At 41.7% G+C, this 23,097-nt stretch overlaps 1 protein-coding gene across 3 annotated transcripts in view; it reads left to right on the forward strand.

Annotated features, from left to right (window-relative positions):
• The window catches only part of PLCE1 (phospholipase C epsilon 1), a 447,646-nt gene that overhangs the window by 414,798 nt on the left and 9,751 nt on the right, over window positions 1-23,097 (forward strand). For all 3 annotated transcript variants that reach the window (XM_060192220.1, XM_007535620.3, XM_060192230.1), the window contains 6 exons: window positions 238-401; window positions 4,196-4,457; window positions 6,053-6,171; window positions 10,020-10,145; window positions 15,056-15,265; window positions 20,043-20,201. In XM_060192220.1, coding sequence (XP_060048203.1) covers window positions 238-401; window positions 4,196-4,457; window positions 6,053-6,171; window positions 10,020-10,145; window positions 15,056-15,265; window positions 20,043-20,201 — 1,040 coding nt within the window. The remainder of the gene's footprint in view (window positions 1-237; window positions 402-4,195; window positions 4,458-6,052; window positions 6,172-10,019; window positions 10,146-15,055; window positions 15,266-20,042; window positions 20,202-23,097) is intronic.

Genomic DNA, 23,097 nt, shown 5'->3' on the forward strand with positions numbered 1-23,097 from the left:
GTTTGCAAAATAAGTTTTAAGTAGAATGGGAGAACTATAGATACTCCACTGATATGACAGGGATTTTGTCTCTTGCTGCCTGCTCTGTCTCTGGTAGCTACTACATTTTGGTACATAGGCTGCTGATCTTGCTTAAAATTTGAAAAATAGATACTACATGATTTTGAACTTCAAAATAGCTTTATAACATACTTTTAACAACAAAGTAACATGCAACATTGACTTTTTTTTTTTCAGATCTTGCTTTACACTTAAATGCTGCCATGTTTGAGGCCAATGGTGGCTGTGGTTATGTTTTAAAACCCCCAGTTCTGTGGGACAAGAACTGTCCCATGTATCAGAAATTTTCTCCTTTGGAAAGAGACCTGGACAACATGGAACCTGCCATCTATTCTTTAACTGTAAGTGCAGACTATAGTAAGGTGCTTAAGCATTTCTGAATATGAACTAACTTTTTTTTTAATTTCTTTATTGGGGAATTAATGTTTTACATTCAACAGTAAGTACAATAGTTTGTACATGTATAACATTTCCCAGTTTTCCATATAACAATACAGTCCCCCATTAGGTCCTCTGTCATCCTTCTTGGACCTGTATTCTCCCCACCTACCCACCCCAGAGTCTTTTACTTTGGTGCAATACGCCAATTCCACTTCAGGTTCTACTTGTGTTTTCTTTTCTGATCTTGTTTTTCAACTTCTGCCTGAGAGTGAGATCATCCCATATTCATCCTTCTGTTTCTGACTTATTTCATTTAACATGAATTTTTCAAGGTCCATCCAAGATCGGCTGAAAACGGTAAAATCACCATTTTTTACAGCTGAGTAGTATTCCATTGTGTAAATATACCACAACTTGCTCAGCCACTCATCTGTTGATGGACACCCGGGTTGCTTCCAGGTTTTGGCTAGTACAAATTGTGCTGCCAAGAACATATGCATACACATATCTTTTTGGACGGATGTGTTGGGTTCCTTAATGAACTTGCTTTTGAGTCCAAACTATTAAAAAAAAAAAAAACTGTCATGTCCTAGTTTTGTTTGTGCAGACTTAGTTCCAAAAATAATTTCGAGGGTCAGGTGGTAGCACAGCGGGTTGAGCGCACATGGCACAAAGCACAGGAACTGGAGTAAGGATCCTGGTTCAAGCCCCCGGCTCCCAACCTGTAGGGGAGTCACCTCACGAGTGGTGAAGCAGGTCTGCAGGTGTCTATCTTTCTCTCTCTCCCTTGCTCTATTTCTCTCTGTCCTATCCAACAACAACAACATCAATAACAACAACAATAATAATAGCCACAATAATGATAAAACAACAAGGGCAACAAAAGGGGGAAAAGTAGCCTCTAGAAGCAGTAGATTCGTAGTGCAAGCATTGAGCCCCAGCAATAACCCTGGAGGCAAAAAATATAATAATAACAATAATTTCTTCGCTTCTCAGAAAGCAGTATTGGTATACGGTCACCAGGCACTGTGTTTACCTGAGCCCAGTAAGTGATGTTTAGAACTCCCAGTTCACCTACTGCTGTCTTCCAGGCCCCTCAGAATCAGAACTTCTGTATGTTTCTAGGACAGGTCACCTCCTGGGCTGGGGAGACAGCATAATGATATTTTTTTATTTCTTTATTGGGGAATTAATGGTTTACAGGCAATAGGAAAGTAAAATCAAATAGTTTGTACATGTGTAACATTTCTCAGTTTTCCACATAACAATTCAAACCCCACTAGGGCCTCCTCTGTCTTCCAGAATCTGAACCTCCCCCCCCCCCACACACACACACCTCAGTCTTTTACTTTGGTGCAGCACACCAACTCCAGTCCAAGTTCTAGCATAATAATTATGCAAAAGACCTTTATGCATAAGGCTCTGAGGTATCATGTCAAATCCCCAGCCTCACCATAAGCTAGAGATGAGCAGTATTCTAGAGTCTCTCTCTCTCTCGCTTTCTCTTTCTCACCCCTTTTCCCTTGCCTTCCTCACTCCCTCCTGTATCTTTCTCCCTGTATTTCTCATTAAAATAAGATAAAAAAATTTTTAAGTTCAGCTCCTTCTTAAAACAGTCCATCTTAAACTCTAACACTCATATTATCAAACAGGCATCACCATACAAATGCAATTTGTTATCTTTCCTTCTTATAATCTATTCTTTATCCTACCTCTGGCTTTCTTCTTTTTGTTAAGTAATTCTCAAAACTCCACAGATTGCCTTTATGACAGAGCCCAGTAACTCACTCAACTTTATTTTCTTATTTTTTTCTTCACCTGACAGAACTCAAAAATACACTAATTGAAGAGTGGTAGGAAAAACAAGGAGTGAAAAGGTATCTCCTTTGTCTATTTCAGACCTTCTCTGTTTTCCTGCAAAGAAATGCTTGGGAGAACCACTCACTGACTTTCCTACTGTACAAACTGCTTTTTCTCCTTTCTCTTTCTGTCTTTCTCTAAGACAGTGAAACAGTAGTCTCTTTTCTATTAGAATATTTTACTTAGAGTCAAGTAAAAGTTTGTATCTGTTACTTGAGGCTATAGATGAATTTTTGTTTGGTTTGGTTTTAGATGTTTTTAAATTTTTTATTATATTTATTTATTTATTGGATAGAGATAGTCAGAAATGGAGAAGGGAGAGAGAGATAGACACCTGCAGTCCTGCTTCACCATTCATGAAGCTTTCCCCCTGCAGGTGGGGACCAAGGGCTCAAACCAGGGTCCTTGGGCACTGTAACATGTGCGCTCAACCAGGTGCACCACCACTCGGCCCCTAGTTTTTTTGGTTTTTTTTTTTTTTTGTCAGTTTTGTTTTGTTTTTGTCATGGGACCTCTACACATGCATGATTTCAACAGACTTTGTTTTCTTTTTTAATTTCAGAGATATAGAGATAGAAAGAGGTGGAGACTTCCCCAGAGCCCCACCCTACTAGGGAAAGAGAGAGGCAGGCTGGGAGTATGGATCGACTAGTCAACACCCATGTTCAGCGGGGAAGCAATTACAGAAGCCAGACCTTCCACCTTCTGCATCCCACAATGACCTTGGGTCCATACTCCCAGAGGGATAGAGAATGGGAAAGCTATCAGGGGAGGGGGTGGGATATGGAGATCAGGTGGTGGGAACTGATTGTGTGGAGTTGTACCCTTCTTGTCCTATGGTTTTGTTAGTGTCTCCTTTTTTAAAATAAATAAGGAAGAAAGAAAGAAAGAAAGAAAGAAAGGAAGGAAGGAAGGAAGGAAGGAAGAAAGAAAGAAAGAAAGAAAGAAAGAAAGAAAGAAAGAAAGAAAGAAAGAAAGAAAGAAAGAGGTGGAGAGACAGCACAGCACTGTTCCACTATTCATGGAGATCTCCTGGAGTTATGCCTGGTCTACCCCTGTAGTGTTAGGGCTCAACTTCGCGTCTGTGCATATGATACGGTTTGCACTTTACTAGATAAACTATGTCCTAGCCCTACAAATTAAAATTTAACAATTTTCCTGTAATTGCCTCAAAAACTAAGCTATTTGTGAAAAAGATTTTGATATAAAATATACAGGTAAGATATTTTCAGTGTAATGCTAATAACAAGTCTGTGGTTAAGCAGATAGTATGGTTACATTCGGATCTCTGTTTCTCTTAAAGATGCAACAACAATCCTGTAAATCAAGATTCATCCAATGAAACAATACTGAAGTTGGGGAAGAAAAAACACAAAGAAAAAAGATAATCTTTTTTATGAATTTTATTTATTTATTTATTTATTTGATACGACCGAGAGAAACTAAGAGAGGAAGGGAAGATACAGAGGGAGAGAAGAGAGACACTTGCTTACTTCACCACTAGTGAAATTTTCCCTGCAAGTGGGGACTGGGGAATTGAACCTAGGCATTATAACATATGTGCTCAGTCCCTGAGCTGCCACCCAGCCCCAGAAAAAAAAAATAGATAATCTTACCATTTAATTTTATCTTAATTATTTGGTTTCAGAAGATACTGAGTATTTGAAAAGTTGAACAGTTATAATTACATGAATACTATTGACAAAATGAGCCTTTTTGTATGCTTCCAGTACACATTACCTGATTGTCAATGTGATTTTAGCACATTTATTAATCATTTCCTGCTCCTTTCCCAAGTGTTCTTTCTCTTTCTTTGTAAAGATTGACTTGTTTCTTATTAATCTCAAAATGACTTTGAGCTTTGTTTTTTTTTCTCTCTCTCTCTCTCTCTCAGATCGTCTCTGGTCAAAATGTGTGCCCAAGCAACAGCACAGGAAGCCCGTGCATTGAAGTTGACGTTTTGGGCATGCCGCTGGACAGCTGCCACTTCCGCACCAAGCCCATCCATCGCAATACTCTGAACCCCATGTGGAACGAACAGTTTCTCTTCCGGGTTCACTTTGAAGATCTCCTATTTCTTCGTTTCGCAGTTGTAGAGAACAACAGCTCAGCAGTAACTGCCCAGAGGATCATTCCTCTCAAGGCTTTAAAGCGAGGTAGAATAAATCTGTCAACACAGTCCTAAGGGTGATGGTGAAGTGACAGAGACTTAAAGTTCGTTAGACTCTTATACCCACTTTTGCATATGACTAAATTTTATTTTAAGAAGTTAAAATGGGGGGGGTCAGGCAGTGGCACACCAGGTGAAGCACACATAGTACTAAGCACAAGGACCCACGCAAGGATCTAGGTTCAAGCCCCTGGCTCCCCACCTGCAGGGAGATAGCTTCACAAGCGACCAAGCAAGTCTGCAGGTGTCTCTCTTTCTTGCCTCTGTCTCTCTTTCTGTCTCCCTATCTTCCCTTCCCTTCTCAATTTCTCTCAGTGCTATCCAATAAAATGAGGGGGGAAAAGATACCAGGAGCAATGGATTTGTAGTGCTGGCACCAAGCCTCAGCAATAACCCTGGAGGCAAAAAGAAAAAAAAAGTAAAATAAGGGCTGACAAATTAGCTTACATAAATAGTGTGCCTGCCTGGTCATGTACACTACCCAGCCCCTGCCACACTGGAGAAAGCTTTGGTGCTGTGATGTCTTTCCCCCTCTCCCTTAGCTTCTCTCTTTCTGTCTGAAAAAAAAAAAAAAAAAAGTTGGCTTATAGCATGGGGTAGATAGCATAATGGTTATTCAAAGAGATTCTCGTGCCTGAGGCTCCGAAGTCCCAGGTTTACATCACCTAAGCCAGAGATAAAAGTTAAAAAAAAAAAAAAAAAAAGACTCAGAGTGGGACAACAAAAAACAAAGTTAAAATAGAAGCAAGAAGAGATAATGCTGATTGGAATACTGCCTAAATGCATTTCACAAGTTTTTCTTTTGCATTATCCTACAATTTCAAGTACTGACAACATCCTTCATAAAGTAAGACCTTGTTCCAACACACACACACACACACACACACACACACACACACACACACACACACACACACGGTGTCAACAGGTTTGGTTTCTTCTGAGAACTTCCGCCTTGGCTTGGAGGTGGCCATCTTCTCACTGTCCTAACACGGTTGTTCTTCAGTCTCCAGGCACAGCATCTGGAGCCTCCATGTCCTAATCTCTTCATATACAGATGCCAGATTAGCCCCACCCCCCAATGTTCCATGTTACTTTCAGTGCTACTTTTTTAATGTTTTTTTTTATTTTTTTAATATTTATTTATTCCCTTTTGTTGCCCTTGTTTTATTGTTATGGTTATTATTGTTGTTGTTGATGTCATTGTTGTTGGATAGGACAGAGAGAAATGGAGAGAGGAGGGAAAGACAGAGAGGGGGAGAGAAAGATAGACACCTGCAGACCTGCCTCACCACTTGGGAAGAAACACTCCTACAGGTGAGGAGCCCAGGGCTCGAACCAGGATTCGTATGCCGGTCCTTGCGCTTTTTGCCACCTGCGTTTAACCCACTGAGCTACTGCCTGACTCCCTCAGTGCTACTTTAAACTTATCTCCAGATATAGCCACATTCTCAGGCACTAGGAGGATAAGCTTCAACATAACCGTCTTATTTCTACCACTTACTGAGATCTTGGGGATCTTCTTTGAATTACTCTGTAGTGCATAACTAACAGGCTTTTCCCAACTCTGCATTATTCCAGGATATCGACATCTTCAGCTACGAAACCTCCACAATGAAGTGTTAGAGATCTCTAGTTTATTCATTAACAGTCGAAGGATGGAAGAAAATTCCTCTGGCAGTATTGTACCGGCCTCCTTGGTAATTAAGTTCTGTTTGCTTTAGAATATTTTGGGGGTTTACTACAACGGATCAAGATTTTTTGTGGCACAAGAAAAGTAAAGTCATTAATTGGGTAGTTATGGAACAATAAAATGAATGACTATCATGTGGCACTTCTTAAGTGCTAATGCATGCAATTGTCTCATAACACCAAGAGATATTTCTTACTGGGCCTGGGAGATGGCTCAGTGGGTGAAGTGCTTGCCTTACTATGGTTGAGACTCTGACTGGTCCAACTAAGTTGGATGCCTAGTACCACACAGTCTATGCACAGCACCAAGAGGACTCCGTGAAGGATGTAGTGTTGATTGGATGTCTCTCCTGTCTCTATCTGTGAATCTGTCTGTTTTTCTCTCTCAAAAATCACAGAATTTTTTTAAATGGACCCAGAGATGGTTCAACAGTGTTTCACATGTGCATAATCTTGAATCCATCCCCCAGCACTATGTAAAGAAAACCAAAAATAATTGCTAGTATCATCTCTGTTTTACAGATGAAGAGGATAAGACCTAAATACATTTGAATCACACAGCTATACGCACCCAAATTTATGTAGTACCAACGTCAACACTTTTTTTTTTTTAAGATTTATTAATAGAGGGAGTCGGGCTGTAGCGCAGTGGGTTAAGCGCAGGTGGCGCAAAGCACAAGGACCGGCATAAGGATCCCTGTTTGGGCCCCGGCTCCCCCACCTGCAGGGGAGTCGCTTCACAGGCGGTGAAGCAGGTCTGCAGGTGTCTGTCTTTCTCTCCTCCTCTCTCTCTTCCCCTCCTCTCTCCATTTCTCTCTGTCCTATCCAATAACGACAACAACAATAATAACTGCAACAATTAAAAAAAACAGCAAGGGCAACAAAAGGGAATAAATAAAATAAATATTAAAAAAATAAAATAAAAGATTTATTAATAAAGAAACAGAGATATGGTACTGAGGATCAAACCCAGAGCCACAAATATGCAAGTCCTGGGTCACTTCCTTAGGCAAAAAAAAAAAAAAAAAAATCTGCCTCCTTCCCTCTCTCTCTCTCTCTCTCTCTCTCTTCTACAGCATTGGGACCTCACACATGCATGCTTTCACCATTCCCAAGCCACTATTCAGATATATTTAGAGAGAGAATCAAAAAGAGAGGGTGAAGAAGGAGACACAGAGAGGCCTCCCAGCATTATTCCACCATGCATGAACACCCCCCCCCCCCCGAGTTGTGGTGCTTTCTGCTTGGTAAGGCACTCGCTTTTCCAGGCTTTGGTTTTTTGTTTATTTGGTTGGTTGGTTGGTTGGTTGGTTGGTTGGTTGGTTGGTTGGTTGGTTGGTTGGTTTTGTTGTCATTGTTTTGTTTTGTTTTGTTTTGTTTTGTTTTGTTTTTGCCAGAGCACTACTTAGCACTGGCTTACAGTGTTGCAGGGGATTGAACCTGGAACTTTGGTGTTTCTCTTTTTATCTTAAAAAAAAAACTGATGTAGAACAGTGAAACCCAGGTGGTGATTTACAAAAGGCACTGGCTATGCTTGGATGGCACTGGCTTAATCATATGGCCCTACCTCCACATAGTCCTGATTTCTTCTGTTTTCTGTTCCCTCTTTCCCCAACAGTTTCTTCTCTTTTTCCATTGTGCTGACCATGTTTTCTTAGGTCCTCCTTTTCTATTCAGTGCATGGATGAAGTCACAAATATCACTTTGGCCAAGGTGAGGGAGGTACTGCCTCCACCTCATAAAGAGGCAGAGAACAGGGGCTGGGGTGACCTGAGACCTCAGAGCAAGAAGCAACAGCTTGCTGGCAATTCTGGGTTGGTTGCTCACAGTGGCCATTAAAGCTGAAAATTCTACACGTGCCATGAATCAATCATAACTCACAGGTTTAGCACCAGATAAGAATAGTCTTTTCCAACATAACCCCAACTCTATGACCTACTTGGTGTCCTACATAGAGTTCCATTCAATTCTGGTGCTATCCATCTGGAATTATTCTTAGATTCTACAAGTTGAGTAAGAGCTCAGTCCCACAAGATGGCACCTGTATCAGATGCCAGTCACGGGTACTTCTGACTGATTAAATTCATGAGGTTCCTGGGGAGTCGGGCGGTAGCTCAACAGGTTAAGTGCAGGTGGTGCAAAGCACAAGGGCCGGCATAAGGATCCCAGTTCGAGCCCCCGGCTCCCCACCTGCAGGGGAGTTGCTTCACAAGCGGGTGAAGCAGGTCTGCAGGTGTCTGTCTTTCTCTCCCCCTCTCTGTCTTCCCCTCCTCTCTCCATTTCTCTCTGTCCTATCCAACAACGACGACATCAACAACAATGAAAAACAACAAGGGCAACCAAAGAGAAAGTAAATAAATAAATATAAAAAAAAAATTCATGAGGTTCCTACAATCCCTTCTTCAGGTACTCTAGGACTCACAGAACTCAGAAAGTGCTTTTCTTACTATAGCCAGTTTGTTTTAGAGGATACAACTCATAAACGATCAATAGCTCTGATTTTTCTTCCCTGATTCCTTAATTACAGAAGTTCTTGAGGTTCCAAAATGCCTCAGTTTAGACCTCCTCTAAGTCTTTGCACACAAACTACATATTTAGGGTCTTCTCACCACACCTTTCAGCACAGTGGTGCCTTGAGGTTTAGTTCAGCTGACACCATTTTCATGAGCCCCTCTATAGTTCCCTCTAAACCTGGGATGGGTTCCTTACTCAAGGTTCCCATTAGGGACTCCTATGTTTCCTACAGTTATCCACTTTATCTTCTGCTTGTTTCATTCAATGGAGAAATCTTTAGGACAGAGATAATGCTCCGTTTCTCCTTGAGTTTCCTGGATAAGGCATAATGTCTGATTCACTATCAGCCCTCCATCAATATTTTTAATAAATTTAACATGTCTTTATTTTTTATTTGTATATTTTTAATATTTATTTTATTTATTTTTGTTGCCCTTGTTTTATTGTTGTAGTTATTATCATTGTTGTTACTGATGTTGTTGATGTCGTCGTCATTGGACAGGACAGAGAGAAATGGAGAGAGGAGGGGAAGACAGAGAAGGGGAGAGAAAGATAGACACCTGCAGACCTGCCTCATCGCTTGTGAAGTGACTCCCCTGCAGGTGGGGAGCCGGGGGTTCGAACCCGGATCCTTATGCCAGTCCTTGAGCCGGTCCTTGCGCTTTGCGCCATGTGCGTGTAACCACGGTGCTACCGCCCGACTCCCATTTTTTTATTTTTTAACCAGAGCACTGCTCAGCTCTGGCTTATGGTGGTGTGGGGGATTGAACCTGGGACTTGACGGAGTCTCAGGTACAAGAGTATGTTTGCATAACCATTATGCTATCTACCCTGGCCCCGAATACATCTTAATATATAAAATTCTCAAAGATTTTGAATTATACACATACCCATCTTTCTAATAGGGATATTCTTTGTACTGTGATTAATTGTGTGCCCAGGCAGTGAGAGCCTATAGGCCAAAACATTTATCATCTTACAGTCCAATTCTAGACCAATACCCTGAAAAGAAATGAAATCCATTAGATACTGTTAAGTTTCTGTTCTTAGGTAAGGATTAACATAAATTTCAGATAATACCAGCCCCCTATTTATGATGGGGAACAACAGTGAGATTTGGCATAAATTAATAACATGGAGGCACATTTTTCAGTAGATATTAGGAAGATGCACCATTTTGTCTGGTACAAAAAATATGTACTAGGAAATGAGAAGATTCTCCTCTTTTGCATTTATATGTCTCTACACTTACTTCGAAGAACTAGCACTTCTGCGTTGAAAGTTTTCTAGAAGCAGCATGTTGTTGAAAAAGAATGAAAAACCATGTGATCTTCCTCAACAGATGTTTAACACAGAAGAACGAAAATGTCTGACTCAAAGAGTCACTGTGCATGGGGTCCCAGGTCCAGAACCCTTTAAAGTTTTCTGTATAAATGGAGGCACCAAGGCAAAACAGCTTCTCCAACAAGTAAGTCCACTCATGACTGGGAGAATACATTTAATTTATACTGATGTGTGTATACACACAAGTGCATGTATATATAAGCATATGTACGTGTGTGTGTGTGAGTGTGCATGTGTGTGTCTGTATGGTCATACCTTTTGATTATTTAGTTGTTCAACATTGAGACTGACCTTAAAGAATGGTCTAAGGGGGAGTCGGGAGGTAGTGCAGTGGGTTAAGCTCATGGGGTGCAAAGCGCAAGGACCAGTGTAAGGATACCAGTTCGAGCCCTCATCTCCCCACCTGTAGGGGAGTCGCTTCACAAGTGGAGAAGCAGGTCTGCAGGTGTCTATCTTTCTCTCCCCCCTCTGTCTTCCCCTCTTCTCTCCATTTCTCTGTTTTGTCCAACAACGACTACAACAATAAAAAAACAACAAGGGCAACAAAAGGGAAAATAAATTTTAAAAAAAAAAAGATCTAAAGGGGGCTGGGTGGTAGCACAGTGGGTTAAGCCCCATAGCACAAAGCGCAGGACTGGCATAGGGATTCCAGTTCCAGCCCCTTGCTCCCCACCTGCAGGGAGCGGTTGCTTCACAGGCAGTGAAGCAGTTCTGCAGGTGTTTATCATGAATAATCTGAGGGATCTTGGTAGTGTAACCTATTAAGAAGCATTTTTTAAGATTTTATTTACTTATTAGTGAGAAAGGAGAGAGAGAGAGCCAGCTATCACTCTAGTACATGTGCTGCTGGGTATCAAACTTAGGACCTCATGCTTGAGAGTCCAATGCCTTACCTACCGTACCACCTCACAGACCACTGAGAAGCATTTGTAACAGTTCTCCAGCCACATAAAAATACAGGACTAATGAAGACTAAAGACCAAAATGAGTGACTCTTCAACCACATACACTCTTCCCCTCTAAGCCTCAATATTGGCCTCAGTACAGAACTTACTTAGCAGTCAGAATTTACATACCATCTGAATGACAGATATTTGCTATCCTACAAGTTGGGTCAAGCTTTTTTGCTTGTTTGTTTTCCTTTCTTTATGGAGTAGGGGTGGGTGGTTTACAATATGGCTGTTAGCACATGGGTACAATGTCTCATCTTCCCACCATCTTGCCCAGGAGCATCAGGATAAGCCACTTCCGCAGCCAAGAAGATATCCCCATACCTCCTACCTGAGAGCTTCATTTACATTCTGAATAGTTGCCACTTCCCCTGACACTGGGTCTTCACCTTTGAGACTGTACCCTCTCTGGTGATCCAAAGAATGTAAAGGGTCTAAACTAAGATCATGAGCTATACCAAACCTTGTAGCAGCACTGGCCTAGGCTCTCTCATCTCTCTCTCTCTCCCTCTCTCTCTCTCTCTCTCTCTCTCTCTCTCTCTCACACACACACACACACACACACACACACACACACACACACGCCATCTCAGTCACCTTCTGTAGGCATGGATACTGGCCAGGGGAGGACTGGTAAGAAAACCAGAGCAGGAGCTAGAGAAATTTCCATGGGCAGAACACATGCCTTACTGTGCATGAGACCCTGTGTTGATTCCCTGTAGCACAAGGGAATACTATAGACAGCTCCAAAAGGAATTCCATGGATGGTGGAGCAGGAGCAGTGCTTTGGTATCTATCCTTCGTGTGTGTGTGTGTGTGTGTGTGTGTGTGTGTGTGTTGATTTTTAAAGACTGGTCATGAATGTGGCCCTCTGCACTGCATTTTAGAAGAAGGGGGGGGAAGGGCAGAAATCAGCATATGAAAAGGAAAGACAGCTCCTCAAAAGGACAAGACAGGCCCATGTGTACAGTTGCAAATACCCCCCATCTGCAGTTTCACATTCTGAGCTTTTAGTTGCCCGAGGTTAGTTGAAGTTCAGAAGTATTACATGCAATATGGTCTTTGACAAAGTTCATAAATTACATGCCTCTTACTAAAATAGGTTGTTAAAATTGTTCTATTTTGTTTCTAGTTACCATTAACCTTTTTACCTAGTTTATGAATTTATGTTACTCATAGAATGTATGTATGAGAAACAGACATAAATCACTTGTATAGGATTTGGTACTATCCATGGTTTGGAATATCTACTGGGCATCTCGAAATATATGCCCTGCAGATAGCTGCTTTTCTCTTCTCACTATATACTCCACTACTGTTTATTACAGTGACCTTATATCCTTATAGAATATTTTTATATTTATTTATTTATTCTCTTTTGTTGCCCTTGTTGTTTTATTGTTGTAGTTATTGATGTCGCCGCTGTTGGACAGGACAGAGAGAAATGAAGGGAGGAGGGGAAGACAGAGAGGGGGAGAAGTGACTCCCCTGCAGGTGGGGAGTCGGGGGCTCGAACGGGATCCCTATACCGGCCCTTGAACTTTACGCCATGTGCGCTTAACCGGTGGCGCTACCACCCGTCTCCCGCATATAGAATATTTTATCCTTAACCCATCTTAAGATCCTTTCTCTGGAGTGTGGATTGAGAGCAGTGGTCCTCGAGCTCCCTTGAGTTATGTTTATGCAGTGAAGTGTAGCTAGAATCACACTACAATATGAAGGAATTAAACACCAACTGACCAGCCATACAGTAAGTATTAATAAATAGCTCATCTGAGAAGAAGACTCTAGGACAGGTCAATATGCTGTCCAACATCTTATAACTAATCTAGTATCAGAGAGAATAGCTAAAATGCCGAACTTCTTAGATTATCAATCAGAAAATTTACACCATGATTTTTATGTTATATTGTTCTGTAAGTCAGTCAGTTTGTGAACTTAAGTCTCTGCTGGGATTTTGGAAAATCTACAAAGCTTGAAGACAGAAAGTAAAGAAACAGTAGTCTGGGAAGTGGCAGTGCGGAAAAAGCATTGGACTCTCAAGCATGAGATTCTGAGTTCGATCCGCAGCAGTATATGTACCTGAGTGATGTCTGGTTCTTTCCTCCCCCCTCCCCCTCTTCCTCCCTCTTCTCCTCTCTCTCTCCCCTCCCTCTCCCCCCTCCTATCCCTCTCATTCATAAATAAATAAATAGGGAAGAACTTTTTAAAATTATTTTATTATTTATTTTCCCTTTTGTTGCCCTTGTTGTTTTATTGTTGTCGTCATTATTGATGTTGTCGTTGTTGGATAGGACAGAGAGAAATGGAGAGAGGAGGGGAAGACAGAGAGGGGGAGAGAAAGATAGACACCTACAGACCAGTTTCATGGCTTGTGAAGTGGCCCCCCTGCAGGTGGGGAGCCAGGGGCTCAAACCCAAATCCCTAAGCGTGTCTTTGTGCTTTGCACCATGTGCACTTAACCCTCTGCGCTACCACACAGCCCCCAACTTGATTACTATTTCTTTTCTTTTTTTTTTTTACTATTTCTATAACTGTCTGTCTATGTTTGTATATATTTGCTGATTTTTAGATTTTTTTTTTTTTTTTTTTTTTTTGCCTCCAGGGTTATCACCACTGGGGCTTGGTGTCAGCACTACAAATCAACTGATGGCCATTTTTTCTTTTCTTTTCTTTTCTTTTCTTTTCTTTTCTTTTTTACTTTATTTTATTTTTATTTTTTCTTGTCTCCAGGGTTATTGCTGGGGCTCAGTGCCAGCACTACTAATCCACTGCTCCTGGAGGCAATTTTGTCCCATTTGTTGCCCTTGTTGTTTGTTGTTATTATTGCTGTCATTGTGTTGGATAAGACAGAGAGAAATGGAGAGAGGAAGGGAAGACAGGGGGAGAGAAAGACAGACACCTGCAGACCTGCTTCACCTCCTGTGAAGCGACACCCCCCCACCCCCAGCCCCGCAGTGGGAAGCCAGAGGCTTATACCAGAATCCATGCGCTTTGCCCCATGTGCGCTAACCCGCTGTGCTACCGCTGCCCCCTGGTGGCCATTTTTTCTATTTTATTTCATAGAACAAAGAGAACTTGAGAGGAGATAGGGAAATAGAGAGGGAGAAAGATCAACCCTGCAGACCTGCTTCGACGCTTATGAAGCATTCTCCCTGCAGCTGGGGAGTGGGGGCTCAAATACTGATCTTTGTACAGGCCCTTGCACTTAGTAATATGTGTGCTTAACCAGGTGTGCCACCACCTGGCATCTGAAATTTCATTTCTTTTTTTTTTTTAATTTTTTAAAGATTTTATTTATTCATGAAGATAGAAGGAGGGAAAGAACCAGACATCACTCTAGTGCATGTGCTGCTGGGGACTGAATTTAGGACCTCATGAATCAATAAATAAAATCTTTAAAAAAAATAAACAGAAGAGTGCATTTGAGGGTAAATACCCAGGAGTGAGATAACTGGACTGTATGGAATTTCTGGTTTCAGTTTTTTGAGGAATTTCCATTCTTCTTTCCACAATAACTGTGTATTCCCACAATTCCCTTCTCTCCATATCCTCTTCAACACTTGCCTCTTCAAGTAGTTAAATGTCTTGACTGTCAAGAAATATGAAAGGCAGATTTTAAACCCAGGTCTGTATGTCTCCAGGGGACATAGTTTCAACCACTCTATTTTCACCACCATGGTAAGTAGCCAACAAAGAAAACAAGCCTGTAGGCATGCTACTAAGAGTTTACTGCATGGTGAATTCTTAGGAACTTAGAGAAGATGAAGTTAGAATATGATGAGTATTTCCAACATGAGAGAAGGGAGTTATCTTGGTAAAAGCCAGTCTAGGGCCAGTCTAGGTTCTTTGCCCTAATCCGGTATTACAATCCTACAAAGATGTGAAATCATAATTTGAATGATCTGAAGTTCCATTGAATATATATGCAGTAACTTTATCCAACCATCAGTCATTGGATATTTAGGTTGCTTTCATGTTTTGGCTATTGTAAATAGTGCAGCAAAGTCTATTTGTTTTGAATTTGTTTTTGCCCACTCCTCAAAGATATACCTAAATTTGTCTTTGGTCTTTTTCTTTTTAGATTACAGCCACTGAACAAGGCAACAAACCTATTGCCACCGATTACTTTTTAATGGAAGAAAAATATTTTATATCTAAAGAAAAGAATGAATGCAGGAAACAACCGTTCCAGAGAGTTGTTGGGCCTGAAGAAGAGATCATGCAGATTTTAAACAGCTGGTTTCCAGAAGAGGGTTATGTTGGCAGGATTGTCTTAAAAACACAAAAGGAAGTAAGTTTATCTGGAAACAGCCAATACAGTAACAATTCAGTATGTAATCAATGGTCTCACCACTGATCACCTTTTCCAAGTTCAGGATTCCATGTCATTGCGACTTAGTTTATGCTATTATTCTTTATTTTTATTTTATTTTTATTTTTTCCCTTTTGTTGCCCTTGTTGTTTACTGTTGTTGTTCTTGTTGTTGTTGTTATTGCTGTCATTGTTGTTGGATAGGACAGAGTAAAATTGAGAGAGGAAAGGAAGACAGAGAGGGGGAGAGAAAGACAGACACCTGTAGACCTGCTTCACCGCTAGTGAAGTGACTCCCCTGCAGGTGGGGAGTCAGGGGCTTGAACCCTTTTTTTGCCTCCAGGGTTATTGCTGGGGTTCAGTGCCTGCATCATGAATCCACTGCTCCTAGAGGCCATTTTTTTTTCTTCCGTTTTTGTTACCCTTGTTGTTGTAGCCTTGTTGTGGTTATTATTGTTGTTGATGTCATTCGTTGTTGGGTAGGACAGAGAGAAATGGAGAGAGGAGGGGAAGACGGGGGGGGGGGGAGAGAAAGATAGACACCTGCAGACCTGCTTCACAGACTGTGAAGCGACTCCCCTGCAGGTGGGGAGCCGGGGGCTCGAACCGGGTCCTTATGCCAGTCTTTGCACTTTGCACCCGCTGCGCTACCGCCTGACCCCCTGAACCAGGATCCTTATGCCGGTCCTTGCGCTTTGCACCATGCACGCTTAACCCGTTGCACCACCGCCCAGCTCCCTGCTATTATTCTTTAGTGAGTGTGCAGAAGCTATTTTATTCCTATGCACATATCATAAAACAAAGGGAGTCTTGCATGCCTGAAGCTCCAGAGACCACATACTCAATCCCCAGCACCAACTTATGCCAGAGCTAAGGAGTGCACTGGTCCTTTCTATGTCCCTCTTCTGTCATTCTTTCTCTCATAGTAAATGAATACATAAATCTATAAGGTATTGATCTCTAAAATATGAGGTCCTGAGTTTGATCCCCAGCATCAAATGTGCCAGAGTGATGTTCTGCTTCGCCCCCACAGCAATTAACGCATAAGTAAATATATTTTAAAGTTAATTAAAAAAACAAAGGGAACAAGAACAAGAGTCTAATTTTATATAATAAATATGTCAGATGAAATACTATCTAATGGGTGGAGGGTAGATAGCATAATGGTTATGCAGACTCTCATGCCTGAGGCTCCAAAGTCCAGGTTCAATCCCCTGCACCACCATAAACCAGAGCTGAATAGTGCTCTAGTTAAAAACAAAAACCAAAAAAAAAAAAAAAAAGACAAGAAATGCCATCTAACCAGGAGTCGGGCGGTAGCGCAGCGGGTTAAGCGCACGTGGCGCAAAACGCAAGGACCAGCGCAAGGACCAGTGTAAGGATCCTGTTTCGAGCCCCGGGCTCCCCACCTGCAGGGGAGTCGATTCACAGGCGGTGAAGCAGGTCTGCAGGTGTCTGTCTTTTTCTCCCCCTCTCAGTCTTCCCCCATCTTCTCCCTTTCTCTCTGTCCTATCCAACAACAATGATATCAATAACAACAATAATAACTACAACAATAAAACAACAAGGGCAAACAAAAGGGAATAAATAAATATTTTTTTAAAAAATACCATCTAACCTCACTCTTCAACTGGTTAATTACATTTGATCAGTGCAGTAGCATATTAAGCAAAAAAAAAAAAAAAAACTTCTTGGAACTGATATGAAATGATCACAAAATTTTAAATGGACCCACATCCACAGTAGAATATAGTATCATTTTATATAATAAATATAAATGCACTCATCAATAATATAAGGAATGGGATCTTTAAAAAAAATATTCAGTCATATAAATTGTAGGGACTATGACTGCACAAGGAGCCTAAGGCTAGTTTGGCAAGAAGCCAGTCCTCTCTGGTCTGGCTGGTCTGTGGCACTACCTGGTGTTAGTCATCCATTCCAGCTTAAATATCAGTGATGGCAACTCTAGGTTCTGTGACAAGTTGGTACTTCAGGAAAGTGAGAGGGATTCTTGGATTCTTCTGCACCATTTCAGTGAACTGTTATGAAAAGATAAGTTTAGGGGGCTGAGCGGTGGCGCACCCAGTTAAGCACACATAGTACCATGCATAAGGATCCATGTTAAGGACCTGGGTTCCAGCCCACACTCCCCACCTACAGCAGGGACGCTTCATAAGTGGTGAAGGTGGTCTGCAGGTGTCTGTCTTATCCTCTCTGTCTCCCCCTTCCCTCTTAATTTCTCTCTGTCCTATTGAATAAAATAAAATAAAATAAAATAAAATAAAATAAAATAAAATAAAATAAAATACCACTGGGAATGGTGGGTTCATAGTGCTAGCACCAAGGCCCAGAGATAACCCTAGAGGCAAAATAATAAGTTTAAAAGAGTACTGGGGATTAGAGGAACTTCCTGCTACATTCTCTTTTTCTGAGATAGGATTGACTGTTCTTTACTCGCTTCACCTGTCTGTCTTGCTTTTCATGTCTTCCCTTGCAGAAAATAATAATGTGACCTCATCTGAGAATGTGGATAACAAAAAGCAGAAGTCACTTGACAGTTTATGCCTAAATTCACAAAAATCTAGGACTTCATTGTGTATGTTCATACATACAAAAATACCTTTGGGGTGGGGAGATAGAATAATGGTTATATAAAGTAACTCTTGTACCTGAGGCTCCATAGTCCCAGGTTCAATCCCCTGTGCCACTAGAAGCCAAAGCTGAGTAGTGCTCTGGTAAAATAATAATATTAGTAGTAATAATAATAAAATAGATAAATAGGTATGTATCCATAGAAATTGTTTAAAGGGACGGGATAGATAACATAATGGTTATGCAAAGAGACTCTCATGCCTGAGGCTCCATAGCCCTAGGTTCAATCCCCCACACCACCATAAGCCAGAGTGGAGCAGTGCTCTGGTTAAAAAAAAAAAAAAAGTTTAAAAGCATATATAATGTAACTGTAGTGTGTTGTCTTGGGTCATTTGGGGGGTTGTGTTCATTTTTTGTTTGTTTTGTTTTGTCTAACCATTATGCTGTCTACCCCCGCCCCATTTTTTGTTAGTTATTTGACATTGATTTATAAAATTATAAGATATAGGGGTTAATTCCATAACATTCCCACCATGAGTTCTGTGTCCTCATCCCCTCCATTAAAAACTGCAGTAGTTCTCCCATGGTCACAGATATGGGTTGACTTTATAACAATCTATTTTTTTTCTTTGCCCTTATTTTTAATATATTTTATTTATTTTCCCTTTTGTTGACCTTGTTTTTATTGTTGTAGTTATTATTGTTATTGATGTCGTCGTCGTTAGGACAGAGAGAAGTAGAGAGAGGAGGGGAAGACAAAGAGGGGAGAGAAAGATAGACACCTGCAGACCTGCTTCACCGCCAGTGAAGCAACTCCCCTGCAGGTGGGGAGCCGGGAGCTTGAAACAGAATCCTTATGCCAGTCCTTGTGCTTCACGCCACGTGCTTAACCCTCTGCACTACTGCCTGACTCCTGAGCCCTTTTTTTTTTTTCTATGTTCCTACCTTCACTTCCTTTCTAAGTTATACTTAGAAATATTACGACTTCTGAGAGTCATTCCTTTTTTTTCCTCTTCTCTCTGATAAGGGAAACAGTGCCTGGTCTCCTCTGGTGTTTTCCAGATTCACTTCCCTTTCTATGATGGAACAAAAACAAGATTCCTGGAAACAAACGCTTTGGGCCCCAGTGGAATTGGGATTCAGAGCCCTCTGGTCTTCTTCCCTTTCCTTTACTCTTCTGGGGGTATGACCAGTGTTCTTTTGGGGCTGTATAAGATGGGAGTTGTCTTCTGTAATTGCTTCTCCACTGCACATGGATCAGGTCAGGATGGAATCAGTGACATTGCACCTTGGTAGCTTAAAGGCAGTAAGATATAAAGTAAGGGGACTTGAGCGGTAATGCAGCGGGTTAAGTGCAGGTGGCACAAAGCACAAGGACTGGCATAAGGATCCTGGTTTGAGCCCCCAGCTCCCCACCTGCAGGGCGAGTCACTTCACAGGCGGTGAAGCAGGTCTGCAGGTGTCCTGTCTTCCCCTCCTCTCTCCATTTCTCTCTGTCCTATCCAACAACAATGACATCAACAATAACGACACCAATAAAACAACAAGGGCAACAAAAGGGAATAAATAAATATTAAAATAAAATTTTTAAGATATAAAGACAGAATATTTAATAAACAAGAACCAAAATAGAGGAATAGAGCAGATGAGAACAGGGACATGAGGGTGGAAAGAAGCTAGAAGTCTATTTTAGGTATGTACCAAAGGGCCCATGTCTTTAGTCATCATTACTTGAGCTTGATAGTTAGCATGGAGATGGGCAGGTTTGTTTTGTTTTGTTTTAAGAGAAAGGAAAAAAATGAAAATGGAGAAATCTTGCTTTTTATTGATATACATATTCTGTATTGGTTTTTGAGGTTTTAAAAAAGGTACATAGTACATGAGTATATGTGTATTACTATATATACCTGCGATACATATGTAAATATATGATTCACTTAAAGTCAGTTCCTAAAAGCCAATTAACCTAATGACCGATTCTCATAATGTTGAGCATCTAACAATCTTGCTTTCTCATGACTTATCACCAGTCATTGTTTCGGCCTTTTCAGAATGGATTTTCATTTTTTACTTGTGATTTAATAGTAGTTTCCAGATCTTTCTTTCTACTCAATACCATCCTGCCATCTTTTCCCCTTTTTTATCCTTCTCTTTTCACACAGAACCTAGAAGAGAAAAGCATCATCCAAGATGATAAGGAGGTGATCTTGAGCTCAGAGGAAGAGAGTTTCTTTGTCCAAGTACATGACGTTTCACCGGAGCAACCTCGTACAGTCATCAAAGCACCTCGAGTCAGCACCGCACAAGATGTCATTCAGCAGGTGAAAACCTGCCCCTTCCTTACCTCAGTCCTTTCATCCTTATCACCAGGGCTTCACTGGGGCTTCGTTCCTACATGATTCTACCACTCCCATAGAATTTCTATTTTTAAAAAATATTTATTTTATTTATTTATTCCCTTTTGTTGCCCCTGTTGTTTTATTGTCATTATTGTTGGATAGGACAGAGAGAAATGGAGAGAGGAGGGGAAAACAGAGAGGGGGAGAGAAAGATAAGACACCTGCAGACCTGCTTCATCACTTATGAAGCAACTCCTCTGCAGGTGGGAAGCCAGGAGCTCGAACCAGGATCCTTATGCTGGTCCTTGCGCTTTGCGCCATGTGAGCTTAACCCGCTGTGCTACCGCCCAACTCCCAGAACTTCTATTTTTTCAGATACAGGGGAAAAGACCGAGGAGGAGAGAGAGACAATGAGGAAAGACACATTGCTTCACCACTTGTGGAACTTCCCCTTTTTGTGGAGCTCCCATGTGATGGTCAGGGGCTTGAGCCTAGCCTTCATGCCTGGTAAAGTGTGCACTCCACCGAGGAAGCCATCTTCCGGCACCTTCCTCAGGACAACCCTTTCAGGGTTATCGCTGGGGCTCAGTACCTGCGCTATGAATCCACTGCTCCTGGAGACCATCTTTCCCATTTTTGTTGCCCTTGTTGTTATTGTTATTGCTGTTGTTAATGTTGGATAGGAGAGAGAGAAATGGAGAGAGGAGGGGAAGACAGGGGGAGAGAACACTGGTCGTCCTTGTGCTTTGCGCCATGTGTGCTTAACACACTGCACTACCACCCACCCACCCACAGGGCCAATTTTCATTTGGGCCTATCAGGTGTCAGCTCATCTTATGCAGTTCTAGAACTATAGGTTCCTGAAAAGGGGGGGTGAATATGCTTCATAAGTTGGAAAATATTCATTCCATCAATAGATACTTGTCTAGTATCTCCTATGAGTCAGGCTCTTTATGAAGCATTGATAGTAGATTTAGGAGATGGTTCTGCAAAGAAGTACCACCATTGTCCTTGAAATACCTAAGTTAATACCTTATAACTGCTTTCAAGGAGCTGATAGGCTATGTGGAGGCCTACTCTGGGCTTTGCCCTATTTTAGGTCATGCTTCTCTCTCTTTTTATTATCTGTATTTATTTCTTGGATTGAGACAGCCAAAAGCTGAGAGGAAGGGGGAGATAGAGAAGGAGAGAAACAAGAAAGACACCTGCAGCCCTGCTTCACCACTTGCAAAGCTTTCCCCCCTGCAATGTCGGGTTGTGCGGGAGAAGAGGCCAGGAGTGGTGGAGTGGGAACACAAATCTTTATTCACACGGGCACCCCAGAGTTGGGTGTGGGCACAGCAGGTTTAGGTCACGTGGAGCTAGCAAAATGGCCGCCTCCCACTGTGCCCACCAGCCCTTCTCCAGGTTGGGATGCAGAAGAGAAAAGAGAGGGGGGGAAAGAGAGGGGAAGAGAGAGAAAGCACAAACAGGAGCGACTTTTATAGGAGAATTCTGGAAGTGGCAAGTCGGGACAGGATTGGCTAGGAAAGGGGGTGGAGAGAGACCAAAAGGCATGCCAAAGATGGAAGCATCCGAAATACCACCACTATCAAAGCTGAGTAGTGGGAAAATGAGAGAGGGGGAAAAGAGAGAGTCTACAGCACAGAAGCTTCATCCATCACCACAACACTTCCCTTGTGCTGCTGGGTCTCAAACTTGGGTCACATGCATACACCAATGCCAACACCCTAGTGGGTTAAACTGTCTCTCTGGTCTATTATAATTATATATAAAAAAAAAAAAAAAAAAGATGGAAGCATCCTTAGCAACTGTTGCAATGGTTTTAACTGAATTAGCAATACCCTGAGGGGGTAATGTGGTGGATATCTGTAAATAATACTTGCATGGAAATATAGTGGTTTGTGGGCCCTGCCAATGTTCAACCACATCTGCACAATTTCCCAACACTGCAGTTGGGGACTGGGGACTCGAACTGGGGCCTTGTGCATTGTAACATGTGTGCTCAACCAGGTGCACCACCACCCGGCCCCTAGATCATGCTTCTCTACACACACGATTTCAGATTTTTGTGTTTCCTTTCTTAGAAGATTTGTCGTGGTTTGTGTTCATCAAGACTGCAGTTGAATTGGTGTGGCATAATGGTTAATCACTCAGGTGGTAGGTTCAGTTGCTTCAGGATCAAATTGCAGCTGTACTTCTCTCTAGCTCTAGATCTTTAGCAAGTTGCTTAGGTGTCTGTGCTTTAGTTGTCAATGTGCACTGGTAAACTAGCTCTGTCTGGGAAAGAGAGAAAACAGAAGGCCCTGGTTGCAGTATTTTCCAATTTTTGTGTAAATAATTCCCCTATTTTCCCTGACCCATTCAGTTGACTCTAACCAACTTACTACACTGCTATGTAGTAAATTATCACAGACAGTATAAGCACTTTCCTCAGAGTAGTTAAAATTGAGTAAGTAAATACATGTGAAGTACCTATGTCTAGTACAATGCCTACCACATGGTACCCAGTATTTTTTTCTTGTTTTTTAATATTTATTTATTCCCTTTTGTTGCCCTTGTTATTTTATTATTGTAGCTATTATTGATGTCATTGTTGTTAGATAGGACAGAGAGAAGTGGAGAGAGGAGGGGAAGACAGAGAAGGGGAGAGAAAGACAGACACCTGCAGACCTGCTTCACCACTTGTGAAGCAACTCGCCTGCAGGTAGGGAGCCGGGGGATCAAACCCGGATCCTTATGCTGGTCCTTGCGCAGTAACCAGTATTTAAGTACTATTTCATATGATTGCATGATTCGTTGGTTAACGCCAACCTCTTTGATTAGACTTTGAACTCCAGGAGGGTCCAAACAACTTTCTTTGCTCACCTGTCTCCCA

Source organism: Erinaceus europaeus, chromosome 1 (genome assembly GCF_950295315.1).
Source record: "Erinaceus europaeus chromosome 1, mEriEur2.1, whole genome shotgun sequence".
NCBI classification, from domain to species: domain Eukaryota; kingdom Metazoa; phylum Chordata; class Mammalia; order Eulipotyphla; family Erinaceidae; genus Erinaceus; species Erinaceus europaeus.